General features: G+C 40.8%; 1 protein-coding gene across 2 annotated transcripts in view; it reads left to right on the top strand.

Moving 5' to 3' along the window:
• Nucleotides 1-15015, top strand: part of ARMH4 (armadillo like helical domain containing 4) — a 732743-nt gene that overhangs the window by 172606 nt on the left and 545122 nt on the right. For both annotated transcript variants that reach the window (XM_086937981.1, XM_086937980.1), the window contains exon 3: nucleotides 8159-8356. In XM_086937981.1, the coding sequence (XP_086794107.1) occupies nucleotides 8159-8356 (198 nt within the window). The remainder of the gene's footprint in view (nucleotides 1-8158; nucleotides 8357-15015) is intronic.

The following is a 15015-nucleotide window of genomic DNA, read 5'->3' as shown; positions in this document are numbered from 1 at the left end:
ACCCTACAATCTATAGGTAGCATTAATTTAAAAGAAATATTTTTTTTAAAAGCAAAGAGTTTATATCACACATAAACGGGTATCTGCAGACTGCAAGTGTGATGCGCTGCAGTTACTTGCCAAACGCGTAAATCAACCTCAATGAAAACCTCATGGTGGAAATGTCAACAGCTTCTTGGTCCTGATGAAGCTGATAGACGTTAATGGAATACATTGACAGATTCTGATGAACATTCAACTCTAGCGGTGGGGGCAGAATTTTAGCACGTTTTCCCTGTGCAAAGTCACAAAAAACTTTACTCAAAAATAAACCCACCTCCTCGAGATAATCGTTAAGTTGGAGAAATCTTTTCGTTTCTCCAAACTAGTCCTAAATTGCATGTGTGCTGTACTGTACATCACACATACAATGTAAGAAAACTTTTAAAGTTAGTCTAAATATGGTGTTGTGTACTTAAGGGTTTACCGTCCAGTACAAATCCTATGTTACACATCACACACACACATTGAATGTGTGTGTTCATGTGTGGCACTAGACATCTGTCTGAGAGTTAGTGCAGGGAATGCCAGCAGCCGAGCCATTTCCTTGTATATTTGCCTCTGTGCTGTGTTCTCAGAAAACTGATGGGTGGAATAGTTGATAATATGTGTTGAAGTTCATTCAAGTCCATCAATTCAGCTTTTTCTCCTGCTCCAATAGCACCAGTCCAGCTGGAACTACCGGACCATGTCCCCTATGAACTGGCACACAAGCATACCTACTTCTGCCTTACTGATAAACACTTTTGTCCATATTGAAAAAGATCTGTGGTATGAATAGTTATCAACTGAACCTTTTACTCTTATCTGTTTTGACCTGTATAGCACACCTTTAGTTGAGCATAAAAGGAATTAAGGGCCATATGTATCAAGCAAATTCGCATTCACAAATGCTGAAAATCGCAGAATTTCAGCGTTTGCGAATGCAAATTTGCTAAATGGTATGTATTAAGGAAAATCTGGTGCAAAATAAGGAATCGCAAGAGTTGCGATTCCTTATTTTGCAATTGCATTTAAAGAATCGCAAATTTTGCGATTCCTTAAATGCAATGTATGAAGCAAAAAAATGTGCACATTTTTCTTAAGGAATCGCAAATTACCACCAACTTCAAGTTGGTGGTAAGTTGCGAATTCCTTGAAAAATGCAAATTTTTGCATTTTTCAAAGTGCCATGTGACGCACATGTATGTGCGCCACATGTGCACCCATGCTTATTACAGGGGTGCAACAGTGTGTCCTTTGGACACCCCTGCACCCTTGAAATTATTCTCAATTTGCAATTCTCAAATTGCGAATCGCAAATTGAGAATAACTTCCCATTCATTCCTATGGGCCTCCTGGCCCATAGAAATGAATGGGAAAGTATTCCTTAATTGCGATTCACAATTTGCTACTCGCAATTAAGGAATACTGAGAATTTGCAAAAAAATTGCGAATTTGTACATACATCCCAATTTGTAATTCTGAAATAGCGATTTCTAAAAAATCGCTATTTCAGAATCGCAAATCAGGTTGGTGATACATATGGCCCTAAGTAACCGATACAAGACATTCTCTGGGTCGCCACCGATACCAGAATTGTGGTTTCAAGCACTTAAGCCATAAACTATCCATCGGCAGCTTCTTTAATTCCTTTCCTCTCATCACCAGTAATCTCAGTACTTTATCTTTCACCCTTTACAACTTGGTTCATTTAACATCCCATTTGGACCGTATTCCCTTGACTTCTCTATCCTCCTGTCCTCTCTCCCCTTACAAACCTTCCAACCCTTCTATTTCCATCATCTACACACCTCTCCTTTCTGACCATTTCTCAACCCATGTCACCCCCCTTCCTGACACCCAAGCTCTCTTACTTCCACCTTCTTTGATACCATGACCTTGCCATCTTCTAATCCAACATTACACACTCGCCTTTACTTTCCTGCCTCATCACACAACAGTTTGCTCTGTTTACCACAGCTTACTTTCCAATGGCCCTTCCTCTCCCTTCTTTCCTCCCCTCTCCCACACATCCTTCAGTGATAGTCTGCTTTGCTTATATCGCACCCCACGCCATTTAAATCTCCAATGCCCCCTTTGAGGACATGTCCCTCTGGAAGGTCCTTGTGTGAGAACTGGTATTGCATCACAAACTAGATCTCTGAGAGGACGTCTGACTACTTATATTTACTGGCAGGCAAACAACGTCGCCTGTCATACATGATGCAGTGCCCCTGAGCTCCATGATCCTTCTCAAGAATCACTTAAACAAGCGGATTGCATAGTAATAGCACACATACACACATTTTGACGTTCACCCCTTCTTTCTTTATCTGCTGCTGAATGTGACTTCCTTCTTGTTAGAAGCACTCTCCCTCTCTTTTCACCTGGTACATTTTCCAACACGAACAGAGACCTCCCTTCATGCAAGACACTATTGCTAAAGCCTTGTGCAACTCTATTGCAACTATTATCCTCTACCATTGTAAGCTAGCTTTTTGTTGCAAATTCAACTCTGGTTTGACGGACCCAACCGTCCTTCAACCCAACCTTGCTTCAACTTATGGAATTCTGTCCGAATTATATAAGCACTGCAACTATATCACTAGGTCATTAAACCTATCCATTTAGCTGTCACAACTCTTGGTACCATGTTTGCAGACCACTGGATAGTTTCGTTTTTTGCCATACCCTTTTCCTTGGACTAACTACCATGATATCCCTTTCACTATCAATACCTCAGCCCAGAACAAATAAACACAAATGTAGTTTATCTGAAAATTGGTAGTATCTGGTAGAAGTTATCTTTTCCTGTCCTCTGTGAGACTCCATGTCTTGCCTTTCAACCTCTGGATAAGTTCACATCCTTAATTACTGTCATTACATCGTTGACCTATTTCTCACTGATGCCTTCAAAACCCTCACCCAGCCCGCAAATCTCCACTGTGCCAGAATATCCACATCTACCATATGGTTTGTCAAAGAGTGTGCTACTCGCAAAACTGCAAACCATGCCTGTAGAACATGTGGAGGAATGGAACAGACCTGTTAGATAGAAATGCTATAAGCATATTCCTCATTATTATTTTAAATGATTGGACTCTCTTCTGTCTAAATTTCTTTGGCAGAACAAACCTCCTCGTATCGCGCTCTCCTTTCTTAAAAAAGACAAGTCTCAAGAAGGTTTGAAATTTCCAAGTTTCAAAACTTATCATCACTCCTTTTCCCTGAGGCAAGCCCTTCGGTGGATATCTACAGATCCCCCTAACTATCCACCAATTTGGCTATCCTTGGAAAAGTCTTTCATCTCTCACTTTGACTTTTCAGAAATCCTCGCCTTTTCGGCTCACACTTCTTTCTTGCGATCTCCTATTATTGCACATTCGTGCCATATTCTTACTCCCCTCATCCCCTCTACTTATCCTTCCTCTGCTTCTCTATCACACCAATCCATTTGGCACAATAAACAGCTCCGCATTAAAAATCGTTCCTTCTGTTGGAAATCCTGGCACTCTAAAGGCATAAAATGGATCTTGCAGTTGCTTTGTGATGGAGTTCCCCTATCCTTCTCTGAATTGCAATTCCATTATCATCTTCCTAACTCCTTTCACAAGCAATATAACTTACTCCTCCCTGCACTTCTTTCTTTCCTTCATTCCCTTCCAGCTTCTACTGACTTTCCCCCACTCTACCCTCTTTTGTCTCCACTTTTAGATTCTTCCCCTTCTGCTTCTCGTATCTACTCCTGCTTACTAACACCTTCGGAGCGCTCTAAATCTCGCACTGAACTGGCCTGGGAACAAGATTTATCAGTCACGTGGTCTGTCTCTTTATGGGATAAGCTTTGGATTAAGATTCACAAAACCTATCGTGCTGCCAATACCACACAAACCCTTTATTTTATTTATCAAAGATTATTATTCTCTCCATCTAAATTGGCTTCTTTCTCCCCTGACTTTGCTCCGACATGTTGGTCATATTCGTCCTCTTCGGCTGATTTGTCCCATATGTTATTTCACTGCCCTAATGTTACCTCCTTTTGACATGGAATTTGGTCACGTATTTCCACTATTTTCCATTTTCAACTTCCCTTCACTCCATCCCTTGCTTTCCTAGGTTCCCTCTCTCCAGAGTTACCTCAATCCCCTTCTCACTATAAGTTGTTTGACCTTTTCCTTGCTGTAGCCTTCCACTTAATTACCTCCAATTGGAAGGATTCCTCAAAACTTACTTATTCGGCCTGGTGGAATGCTATTTGCTTTAATCATCGCTTAGATACCAACTATGTATCCCCTGTTTCCCTTGCCATCAAACGTGACCTTCTTTGGATTCCACTCACTGATTACCTTTCCTCCACTTCCTCCCCCTCTCCCCCTCCTGTCACCATTGCTCCCTTTACCTTACCAGATGCAGTTCGTAAACCCCCTGAACATTTCATCGTTGTCTTTTTGCCTATTCCTATACCGTTTTTTATTCTACCAACTGTTTATTTAAATGATTATCTGCTTGCTTGCTCTTTTGCATTCAATGTAATTTGTGCACTTGCTGTTATAATTGACTTTGATCTTCTTGTTTACTTTCATTTTTATTTTTATTTTTTCCCTCTCTCATTCGTTTTTTTCATGAACAAGAGTGTATCGTTTATTTATTCCGCTTTTCTATTATTTTGCATTAATTATTCCAGCATTCCTTGTATTATATTTTCTCTTAATGCATTTCATTTTGTATTTTCTATTTGGTATCAATAAACTTGAACTTAAAAAAAAAAAAAAAGAAATGCTATAAGCAGCAACTTTGGATATGTAAGGCAGCAGTACAGAATGCCATGAGTTCTCTTACTCCACTTATGCTGCTTGTCCCCCTCAATGAACTTTTCTGGATTATGTGAACTTAGAGTTGATCCCTTTTTTCAGCTGCTCTGTGACACCTTCCTGCCCCAGGACATTTTCACCTGCTTTCAGTCTTCTTTTCTACCATCTTCATCATCACCATTATCATCAAGATTCTTTATTTGATTATTAAAAACTAATCGTAAAAGCACCTTCTTTTTTTACTGAGGTTCCAGAGCCACACTGAATTCAACCTGTAGCACTTTCATCCTCTGAATTCCATGATCCTAGTACCTCATGCCAAACATCTGAATCGTTGGCATGACTAGTGCATCCATAAGGCAAGGTGTAGCAGCCTTCCTATGCTACCCAATGGAGGTGTAAAATTATAGGAAAAAGTCTTGGAAAAAATGTGTTTTGTGGCTCAGCTAAATAAAGAAAAGGTATATCTGCAGCCTAACGAGTTTGCTGAAATAAATAGCTTTTCCCTGACTCCAAAGTTGACCTTCATCTATAATCAGGGGACAGTAGCAGCTTTCATCAGCATCCAAGATGACCTCAAAACTGAAGAAGGTTACATTTTTCATAAACATTTATCCTACTTGACCTACAGTTTTTCACTCTCCTGCACCAGGTCCCCCGAGGGGTAAGACTTTGTAATCTGTTTCCTTCTCCCTTTTTAAGTAAGCGCAAGGCACCCACCTTCCCCTGTACTTTTCTTTCCCTGGCAGTGTTGATTCTGGTGTCCTTCAGGACACAATTATTGTCCCTCTGATTATAAATTCTAAACCGGATCCCTTTCGTCATCATCCTGACCTTTGCCCTTACTTGCTACAACTATGTAGGTTATACCAAAATCGTTCCAAACTTGTCTGCCTGGACACAAAGACCCTGCCTTTTCGTATTTGATGGCTGGGTGACAACAAGCAATCTAATTCAAAAGGGTAGTATGACGAATGATCTGACAGTTGCCAGCTTACCTGATTGTCGGCTGCCCCTCCATTGGCCCACAGAGCTGAGCTTACTGCATGTTCTATCTAAAGCTGGGAAAACCTTCTGTATCACCTTGGAAGTCCACCTCACCTCATCCTTACAGCTGCTATGAGTAGGCAAGCATGATGCCTGCATCCACAGAATTCTTTGGTTGAGGTTTTCCGTCTTGGGTTTCCTTGTACAAGTATAAGCATCCTTAGCTCTTCTTGACTACACCCATGGAATGTATCTCGATGCTTCTGATTATCTTTTCTGCAGACTGCATTTTCTCTTCCTGCCCCTACCACCTCTGAGGTCTCCTCAACCCTCACTCATGTTCTTGTATCCATTTGGCATTTTAGAGGGCCAGCATTTAACTTCCAGTCCTTAGCAACACTTCACACCCCCTAGTAGCAGACTTCTTTTTGTACAAAATGAGTGCTATTTGAACTTTTTCCTAATTGGTGCCATCCCCAACAAATACAATCTGGGAGATGGGACCAGTGCTTTACCTTCTACAATGCAAGGACATGTTAGCTCCATCCAGAAAGCTCACACAAGGGACATAAACTTCCAGACCCACTACATAAATCAAATGAACCCCAAATCTTTCATAAACCTGTGGCACTTCGAAACTAGCTCTGGGTTAAGAGATTAAGACAGCATGGTACTGTGGGTGTCATGTAAGCTTTTTGTCGGCATTTATAGTGTGCACATTTAAATGTATCATTTCTGGATACATGTAAATCCAGTAGGTGCATATTGTCTTTGCATGTCTTTTACCCCCCCAACCACAAACCAGTTAGCTCAATGTACGTATAGCCTTGGTACTTATAGATGAACATGCTTCATACGACTTGGAAATAAGTTGCAATGAAGCTACAGATCCTTTGGGAGCGTCTGTCAATTTTGCAAACCCTGGTTGCCGTGTCAGCATATATTAGGATATTTTGAGTGTTCCACTTGTCACAGATCCACCATTATCATACATATGTGTTGGTAAAGTCAGGTCACCTGTACCTCCCCCTTGATTTAAACTACAATGATGCCACTTCATCAACGCTCTCCTTCAGAACCCTGAGTCTGGTATATACATTTATTTACATCTGGGCAATTGCCAACTCTTGCCCAAAATCTACATACAAGTAGAACTGTTTGTGTTAGTATCACATGTCAGCGGTAACAATAGCAGATCTGTAGGTGCCTCAATGTCCTTAAATAACTCTGTGGCTATAGCAGTGCCCCAGTGATCTATGAAACTACATACTGAATTTGACTCGCTTCCACATCTGGGACTGCCATCCCACCTTGCTCCCAGAAATTATAGACACTATTTATTCATTTCCATACCACTTTCCTAACCTAGAACTATTTCCCCGTAGGTAATGCAAGTGTTTGAAAACATCTTGTCAGTTCGTCATGGGCATGAACTGGCAACCATATCAAAGTCTAGAAACATATAAAAGCCTAGGAACTTCATCATTTTAGTCAGCACAATTCTCCCCCTGGGAGACGCCAGAAAGGTCAACCATAACTTATTGGATTTCCCCACTTTTCTACAAAGTGGCACTATATACTCTTTGTAAAACTTTTTCACCTCATGACTGATTTGTATCAACAGGTAGCAAAAGATCTGTCTGCTTACTACAATTACCAATATCCGGAGTTCCAGCACATCTATATCTGTAATTTGGTACAACCCTGACTTTGACCAGTTTCACCTGAAATTCCATTTAACGAAAAAGTCTAGGTGGCAAACCGCAAAGAGAATTCAGCACAGTCTGCATGGATATGGAAGAAATAGCAAATCAAAAATCATGAATCTAGAATTAAATCTGGGAGGTCTTTAGTGAAAGTCTCAATGGTCAAAGGTACTTGGAGCTTTTTCATGAGTTTGTTTTTTAAATGTTTTCCACACACAAGGACCTTGCCGAATTCTTCTTGTGTTTTGGAAGTAGATTCTGTCATTATATCAAGAAACCCTTCAAGGGACTGGATAACCTGCTTCTGCATTTTTTCCCTAGAGCTCCTCACAACATTTTCAGTTCTGATGATGACCCAACAATTTCTTTTACAAATGAATCCATACGTTGACTAGTAGTAAGTGGAACCAACACAAAATCATTACTGATTCTTCAAAATGTGTTGTGTCCTACAGATGTCTTCATTTTCACAATGCAATTGTTACTAAACTATTTCATTTAATGTGAGATAAAGTATACAATATTGATATGTAGTTAAAAAGTCTCTCAAATGTACAGGTCTGACTCTTTGCACACAAACAATAGTAATACTATGCATTATTTTTCTCTTTCGTTTGTTTGTGGTTAAAACAGGCGTCATGACAGATTCGGTTGATGTACCCTCAGTTGTTTCAGAGTCAGCAAATCTCTTTGATGGAACAAAAATACAAACTGAGGAAACGGCCAGCATCACCACAGTAACTTCTTCTCCCACCTCCTCAGAGAGAACGCCATTGGTTTCTTCGCCCAAACGTCTCAGAGTGTATGGACTGAAAAAATTAGAATCAGAAGGTATGCATTTTTTTTATAGAATTGCATTTTTGGCCAATTTGCATAATCAGTAGAGTTCAATATGATTTTCTCTTCTAAAGTGTATATGGTACTCCCTGCACGGTAAAGCGCTACTTGCTTTGAACGTATAGGGTACACATTAACCACCAGTCACTTAGTAATTTGTGATAAAAGTCAGTGCCCCTGGCATTTTGTGGGCATTTATGAAATAGAATATGTATTTTGTTTCTTTCTTTTAGCATTATATAGCACGGATATGCCACATTTTAGCCTCTTCAGTGGACCATGCATGTAGGTTAGGGGAGTAAATCAGAGTGCAATTTACAGATTATTACATTGTGCAACAAATTTAGGTTAGTATTGTTCCTGGTGGTACACAGCTCCCTTTAGTCCCTATGTTTTGACATTGGGTATGTGGGCATTAGTTGGAGGAATGCGGCTTCTATACCCATAGTTCATTTCGCTTGCTCATGCAGACGTCTGGCCAGTGGCGGCCTTCAATATTTTGAACACCTGATGCAACAATGCTGGGACTGTGCAGAGCCTTTTTTTTAACACATTTTATTATTGAAGTTCTTGTATCAAGTTTCAACTGGTAAAGAAAATGCATATATTGACATCCAAAGAATACAAAATCAATTTACATAGTACAGTTTCCAAAATTACTCAAAAAATTATTTCCAAATTTTATCAAAATTCCTTATCCGCCCAATTCGCTTTGCATAGCGAAATTCGCTTGTTCTAACATTTCTCATTTTCTGAAGCCAGATATTAAACGAAGGAGCTTGGGATGATTTCCAATTCTGTAGAACCAAGGACCTTGCAACTGCCATCACAATAAATAATAATTTAACCGACTGTCCAAGCAAGCCGAGATCACTATCATATCCATAAAGTATTAATTTAACATTATAATCAATCTGAATCCCACAAAACGTTTGTAAATATTCGAATATCTCATTCCAAAAAGGGACAATATTAATACAGTGAGCTGTAATGTGGAAACAATTAGCGGGAGTGTATTGCTTACATCTAAAGCAGACAGCACTAGCATTTGTAAAAATTTTTGAGATGACAGCAGGAGTTCGATAAAGAAGCCATTTAGTAAAAAAAATCATTCTCCTCCAATTAGATCCATGAAGAACACTAAAATTCAATTTGTTTATACACTTCCAGTTATTCATAGTAAGAGCATGATTTTCTTGTTCTTGCCATTTTTTAATGGCTCTTGTACTAAGATCTAAATCAGTGTATTGAGCTAAATAGCGTTTCCATGCTCCTGGTTTCTTATTCTGAGAAATCAGAAATAGATCATCCCACAGCTGACAAGGAGAATCAATCATTCTTACTTCCACTTGTCCCAGAACTTTAAAAATCGAAACATATGAATTAAATAACATAAACTTCCCTGGGATTAATTGTTGCATTTCTCTTGATGACAGCCAAGTCCCTTCTCTTATAAAGTCAAATAAAGTACGAAACCCAGCCCGCTCCCATTGACAAACAATATCAGATCCGATTTTAATTTTCATAAAAATGAGAGCATTCCTTAGAGGAGTTCCAGAATTGAACTGTGGAAGAGAATATTTTTTTAGGAGAGCGTCACGACGTTTAAAGAACCAATACATTATTTTATATCGAGTAAGTTTTGGCGATTTAGGGATGTGCAAAGGAACTGGGGTTTGAGCCTCTTGACTAATTTTGTCAAAGAAAAAATCAATAAACAAATTTGGATTCTGCCTTTCTGATTTAAATCGTTCTAAATACTGAGCAAAATATGCACTATAATATTCTCTGAGATTGGGAAGAGATAGGCCTCCCAGTTCAGTATCTACGTAAAGTATCTTTATTGCTATCCTAGGGCGTTTTTTAGCCCATATGAAATTTGAAAATAAGGATTCTACTTTGGAAAAAAGACTACTGGGTAGAAAGCATGGAATAGCTGAAAATAAAAAATTAAATAGTGGTAGTACAGACATCTTTATCAGTGCCTTCGCAGAGCCTTGTGCATTCTCATTTAAAAGCCTTTTAAAGCTTGTAAAGTTTTTTCTGCACCTGCATGCCTGCTTAGAGCATAGTTACTTAAACTGTGTTGGGACTGTGGCTGGGTTGCTCCAAATAACAATGACCTAGTTCCTATTATGTGAAAAACCAAAGAATCAACACAAATGCCAGGAAGTTGTTAATGACCACAAACTTTCTGTTAGCTCCAGTTTCCTAACTGAATGTCCATGTTTCCTTATGACATCATCCGTGCACTGATTTAAGTTTACAATCCTGCATAGGAGTTTCTCTTCAGACCTCGTCACTCGTTGACTTCTAAGTTTATATTGACAAATTGTGGAACACAGCGTTGTCTTCAGCAGCATAATTTAAAGAAATAATCATTCAACATTCGAATTGGTGATTGGTAACAACAAAACACAGCAACCATGCAGTGTGTGTATTTGTCTAAGGTAGAGATCCAATAAAGTGAAAGAGCAAGTGAGAAACAGGAACTGAGATAAAGAGAGATAGGTACAAGCGAAGGCACAGTGTAAGGTCTGTTGAGTGTGTGACTAAATGGGGTTTGCTAGGGAAAAGGGGATTTGAAAGAGGGAATGTAATCTGTACATGTGATTGTGAGAGGAGCATTTCCTTGAAAGGTAAGGGTGTGAGCGTGCAAGGAAGTGAAAATGGGATAGGAAAGACGAGTGTGTGGGACAGAAAAGGTGTTCTGTGAGAGAAGGGAGTGAGAGGAAGGTGAGGTTAGGAGATATGTGCATGAGATGAAATAGTGGATGACTGTTATGAAGAGATGAGTGTGTGTGTGGTAAGCTTGAGGGAAGTGAAAAGAATAGAGAGAGTAGAGTATCTACAAGAGTGAATGGGTGAATGAAAAATTTAAAAAGTGTAAGAGAGGACTGCATGTGAGATAGAGAAAGGGGGATCGGGGGATGAGAAGGAAAAGAGTGTGGCTCATCCATGTAAAAAGAGGAACAAGGATGAATGAGAAAAAGTGTTCAAGAGTGTATCTGTGGTGTACGAGAAGAGAGGACAGTGTGAAACACATGAGAACAAGGGCAATGCTTGCAGATGAGAATGCTAGGTGATTGCGTAGGCTGCCACCAGCAGTGTATGTCATATTTATGGTACAAGCAGCAAACGTGGCACCATTGCTAGAGTGGGCGACATTTATATATAAATGTACCTTGTGCTGGCCTTGACTGAGATAGAAGTACAAGAGGGAAGGAAGTAGGAGAGGGGTGTGTGAGACATAGAGGGGATGAGGGAGTAGGACAATCTTTAAGAGTGTAACAGGTGTTTATATATTAAATTGGGATGTAAGCAGGTGAGAGAGATGCAGGTGTGCATGAAGAGTGTGAGGGCATGCATTGGGATTTAAAAAAAGGATAAAAAGACAAACAAAGGTAATATGATAAAATGAGAAGAGATAAAAATGTCAGTCGATGCACTTCCTAAGTTGTTACAGGGTTTTATTGCAATTTTGCACTCTGTCGGCTTATGAATCATCATTAAGCTGATTGAAAGTTTATGGGTTTTATACTATGACTTTAGTGCTGCACTAATTTTAAGGTGTTATATTTATGCTATGAGTTTAACTATTGCAAATTCATGGTTAAAACCTTTCTTTTAGGATATTTATTAGAGGTGTTGTATTTTATCAATCAATTGTGTACACACTATGCATTGGTATTTTGGACCTCTGAATTTTAAATATCACAATATACTATGTCCAGTTTTATCTTGTTTAGAAAGTGTGCCTGTAACATGCCAGGGGAAAATGAGCCAATTCACTGCTTTCATCTGGAAAACAGACTTCGTAGAAAAAGTTAGGCATAAGTGCAAAGAGTTTTTTTTTTCATGTCTACATAGTCAAGTGGGTGTAAATCCAACATATTTAAAAACATAGCGAACTGTGTTTCTTTGTATGTGATCAAGGACAAGTGGTGACCGGAATGTGTCATATCTGAGGATTAAATTAATTTTGCCATACCTTCCAGTGGTTTGTGTCTCTCTTGTCACCATCAGGAGGTTTTGAGAGTCACGCTCACACATACATGCGCACACACACATACACACACACACCCCACCCCCCACCCCCTATCCCGAAGGGGTAATGGAAATATCTAATGGAGTAGGGGAATATGGAGACAGAAGGGGGAATGGAGGGGGGAGAACAAAAGAGCAGCATGGAAGATTTTTGGTGAATTTGTCTTTAAATCGCTCTACTTGGCACATGCCTTTCCCTCCATCCCCTTTACAACCATGCATAAGGAAGTTCTCTGTGCTGGTATAGCAAGGACTCAGCCTTGGAGTTCTAAGGTTTACTGACAAATGTGCATGTGAATGGCAGCAGTTGGATCTTAAGGAAGGGACAGCAGTGAGGCTACAGGATATAACACCACGAGTTCCATCAGTGGCAGCAGGTCTCCATGTTACAGCAGCAGGACTTTCAGAATGCTGACATCGAATATAACATAATAGAGAATGGTATTATAACTTGTATATTCACTTATTCACCTTCCTTCATGTTCATCGGAGTGAGTTAAGCACCTTGTTCCTGTTTTTAGATGCATGAGTCACACTCTTTTCCTTCTCATCCCCAGATCCCCCTTTCTCTATCCCACATACCTGCCAATAACCTACTTGTCACTATGCCTCCTGTGTACATGTTTTGAGAGCGATGAAAGCTGTGCTAATCTGCTCTGCTGAAACTGCTCTGCAGGGAATGGAAGACTGGACTTGCTGCCTTCTGTGAGAGAGGGAAGGTTCCTTTATTTCACCCTTGCTCTGTTGTGCCTTTTCTGTCAGGTAGCAAAGATGGGACTGCTGTGGCCTGAGTTGTATTTGTCCTGTGATGGGGAAAGCAGCACTTCTGCTGCTGTAGCTGTCATTTAAAGGATGGAACCTTATAGTGCTTTTGCCCAGAGTGTATCTATTTGACGAGGAACAATTATGTCCCCTGGTGTTGTCCTATCTTATGAAAAATAAAGGATATTTTGAATGCACTTAAACCCGAGACTGTTCCACAACATTTGAAGTGAAAGACCAAGGGCCCGATTCATAGAATTAACTTACGAAAAAATCCTAAACTTACTACTTTTAGTAATTGCAGAATGCACTTACTACTTTTGGTATTCACGGAAGGCACTTATTACTTTTGGTATTCACAGAATGGATTTACAACTACTAAATTTACGTCCGCACTCGAGCCGGATCGGAGGCAGAGCTTCCGGCCCGGAGGTGGGGTTTCCGGCCGATGGCAGAGATTTAGCCATGGCCGAAATCTGCGCCTCCGGGCCGGAAGCTCCAACTATGGGCCGGAAACTCCGCCTCCGGGCCGGAATCTCTGGCCCAAGTGCGGACGTAAAGTTAGTCGTAAATCCATTCTGTGAATACCAAAAGTAGTAAGTGCATTCTGTGAATACCAAAAGTAGTAAGTCTATTCTGTGAATACCAAAAGTAGTAAGTTTAGGATTTTGTCTGAAGTTAGTTCTGTGAATCGGGCCCCAAGACCTGTAACACTGAGAAAGGAACATCCCAGAAGAGCCCATAAGGGGCAATATTTGAGTGCCGAAACAAGTTGATGAAAAACAGAAGCACAATATGTTGCTTACCCTCCTGTTTATTAATCTATACTACTGTTATAAAGAGAGAACTTGCACCTTTGAGCCAGGTAAACTCGAAAACTACACCACCAATCTGAACACCCAAGACATCTTAGAAAACCTCAGGGCAAGCAGAAGGACATAGGCTACATAAAAATAAAAATAAAACGTTGTTTAAAATATTTAGAAATAAAAATAAAGTAGTCCCTTGCAAGTAGCGCCGGCCGCGACGTATGCGTGAGGGGAGTAGAGTCGTTCACGAGCAACAGGAAGAGCGAGGACATGAGCGCCAGGAGGAGCGTCTGCGTGAGGGGAGGAGCGGAGTTCACCAGCAACAGGAAGAGGGGAGAACATGAGCGCCGGGAGGAGCTGTGGAGCGGCGAGAAGCGGAGGAGCAGTGGCAGCGCGGGGAGGAGCAGCAGATGAGGTAGCTGACAAGCGGTCAAGCAGTGGAGAGGTAAACACTCCAGCGTAGGGAGGAGCGGCAGATGAGGTAAGTCGGGACCTGGGGGGGTGGTTACAAATGCGGGGCGGGAGGCAGGAGGCGGGCGGGAGGCTCAAGGCGCGAGGCGGGAGGCAGTAGGCGCTATGCCCAATGTCGGGGCGGGGGGCGGCGGGCGGTAGGCTCAAGGCACAAGGCTCAAGGCGGGAGGCGGTATGGCCAATGTAGGGGCGGGAGGCAGGAGGGATACGGACTGGGCAATGTCGGGGGGGGGGGTGCACAGAGGTTTAGAATGCTGCCCCCAGCCAGCTTCTGTCCCGGGCAAAGCCGGGGCGGGCTGCTAGTTATGTATTAAAGAGACATCAGTAAAACATTTCTAGCTCTCACAGATACAATTTTAATATAGGTCTGACACTTTTAGAAAGGGACAACATAAATGTAGACATGAGGGACATAACCTCACTTAAATTAGGGAACACATAACTAAGAGACTGTATAACCAGTGATCAATAGCCTTCTAGGTATTTGAGGCATCATCATCCTAAGAGGTTTGGTGTTTCTTCACGAGTGCTATACATTTTTGTATGTATGTTTATGTCTGTTTA

Source organism: Lissotriton vulgaris, chromosome 9 (assembly GCF_964263255.1).
Source record: "Lissotriton vulgaris chromosome 9, aLisVul1.2, whole genome shotgun sequence".
NCBI classification, from domain to species: domain Eukaryota; kingdom Metazoa; phylum Chordata; class Amphibia; order Caudata; family Salamandridae; genus Lissotriton; species Lissotriton vulgaris.
This window is presented reverse-complemented; position numbering and strand designations above follow the sequence as displayed.